The sequence below is a fragment of the Pygoscelis adeliae genome, unplaced genomic scaffold (genome assembly GCF_000699105.1).
Source record: "Pygoscelis adeliae isolate BGI_AS28 unplaced genomic scaffold, ASM69910v1 Scaffold420, whole genome shotgun sequence".
In the NCBI taxonomy this organism is placed as follows: Eukaryota; Metazoa; Chordata; class Aves; order Sphenisciformes; family Spheniscidae; genus Pygoscelis; species Pygoscelis adeliae.
In genome coordinates, this window is record NW_008823871.1 from 492,723 (window position 1) to 494,803 (window position 2,081).

Below are 2,081 nucleotides of genomic sequence, written 5' to 3' on the forward strand. Positions count from 1 at the left end.
GATTGTCTTGCTCATTTTCCTGTCTCCATCAGGAGTCAGTAGAGTCTGGGTGGGCTGGGTTTTCTCCTCTGACACCTGTGATATCTCCTAGAACCTGGAAATCAACAGACCTGCAGATGTATTTGGATGGATAATGCGTCCAGATCACTGTTAAATAGTCATCAGAGCTCTAATTCTATTTTAAACTCATTGTGGGAGAATATTTCAAGTACCACAACTATACACTCACATGAAATTTTATTAAAACAGCCTCGCTATTGCCAGATGCTTCCTAGCTACATCAAGAGAAACTGTAAATAATCACTTGCCACTGATGGTTTGAGGTCTATTAATTCTTTTTCTTCCATAGCTCCTAACATATGGTAGATAAGCTATTCAATTTCCTTGTTCCTTTTGCCCAAGCTCTCCTAGCTTTGTTAACCCATCACGTAGTGTGGTGTGAAAGCACGTACAGTATTGAAGATGTGGGTTCAGGATTGTGTATGGTCTCATTTTAGTAACAAAGAACATTCTGCTTGGATTTTGGTCACTGCTGCTCACTAAGTTTGAGGGATGGTGACCTCATTCTCTTCTGAGTATTTAACGCAGAGCTCAGTTTATATTAGCTTATGTTTCTTCATGTGCTATTGTGTCATACTGTTAACTGGTCTTTTAGTGTCTTTGTATTCTTCAAGTTTTTTCATGTCTGCTCAGCACTGGTGAGGCCAAACCTGGAGTATTGTGTCTGGTTCTGGGCTCCTGGTACAAGAGAGATGTGGACGTACTGGAGAGAGTCCAGCAAAGGGCCACTAAGATGATTGAGGGACTGAAGGAAAGGCTGAGAGAACTGGGACTGTTCAGTGGATTCAGTGCATTTGGTTTCAAATGGATTTGACTTTCTTGAATCAAGTTTAGATTCAGAATCGTCACCTCATTATTCACCACCTCTTACAGATTACTCTAGGACAATTTCTGTCATGTGCAAGAGGCCCTGCTGGTAGCCTTCAGTTGTAAAAACTCATTTTATTTCCTAGTTCTCAATCAATTACTAATCTGTGAGATGATCATTCCTCTTGTCTCACAGCTTGGTTTCTTTTAAGACCCTTTGAGACCTCCTATGAAATGTTCAAAAAGCTTCTGACACTATCAGCTGGATCACCCTAATCCACGTGCTTATTGATTCTCTTGGAGAATTGCATTCAACTTGTGCGGTTCATCAGCTTATCCAATTGCCTGGTAATATCTGAACTGTGTAGGGAATGGCTTAAAGATTCTAAGATGCCCTTTTCTTCCCAATGTTTATATGCTCTTCTATGCATCAAACTCTTGAATTATTGTTATGTATCAGAGGAAGCACAAGAAAAGCTATGCTAGGATTACTTAAAAGGAATTTATCTCTAGGATGAAATTTCCTAGCAATTGCTATGACATGTGGGTGTGATAAATGTATTAATCTTGTCAAGAAGCAGGAGTAAAGGTCTGCAACAGACTAATTTGCTGTGGTGGTAGAGTCAAAAGGGGAAGATCTGATTCTTGGTGCTAGTGGAGCACTCGTTAAGCCATTAGCATCACACTTAGTATTACTGACTAATGAGAAGAAAATCTCCTTGGAAACTTGATTCACTTACAACCTGTGTTAATGACAGGGCACTATAAAGGAGTTAAAGGAGGAGAATGAAGGTCTGGCACAAGAAGTTGAGAAGCTCAAGAAATTTCAGAAAACTTGCATGGTGATTTTAGAAAGCAGAAACATTGATCCTGGTAAGGACTGTGCATTTCACATACCATTCTGGTGCTCGTTCTTCAGAACACTTTTTCTTCTCCCTGTTGTGACTGTTTGTAAGACATTTGGACTCTGCTTCCTTGCTAAGGAGATACTACTGTAACTCCAAGGGATTTTTTTTTTCCTAACTTAAGAGAGAAAGCTGCTTCCTGTAGCAGGCCCTGTCCTGGATAAACTTGGAAAATAATTTAGTCTTTCTTGTAGAAACTTACTCTGAAAAGCTGTTAGTTCTTACAAGCAAAGTTATCTGTATATTAGACGTTCACCAGTGCATCTCATAAATCAGTTACAGGCAGCAACATTTTGGAGGAGGAAGAAA

The 2,081-nt window shown here is 39.7% G+C and overlaps 1 protein-coding gene across 1 annotated transcript in view; it reads left to right on the forward strand.

Annotated features, from left to right (window-relative positions):
- KNSTRN (kinetochore-localized astrin/SPAG5 binding protein) overlaps window positions 1-2,081 on the forward strand; it is a 4,708-nt gene that overhangs the window by 1,346 nt on the left and 1,281 nt on the right. The window contains exons 5-6 of the mRNA XM_009333862.1: window positions 1,626-1,740; window positions 1,851-1,861. Of these exons, the coding sequence (XP_009332137.1) occupies window positions 1,626-1,740; window positions 1,851-1,861 (126 nt within the window). The remainder of the gene's footprint in view (window positions 1-1,625; window positions 1,741-1,850; window positions 1,862-2,081) is intronic.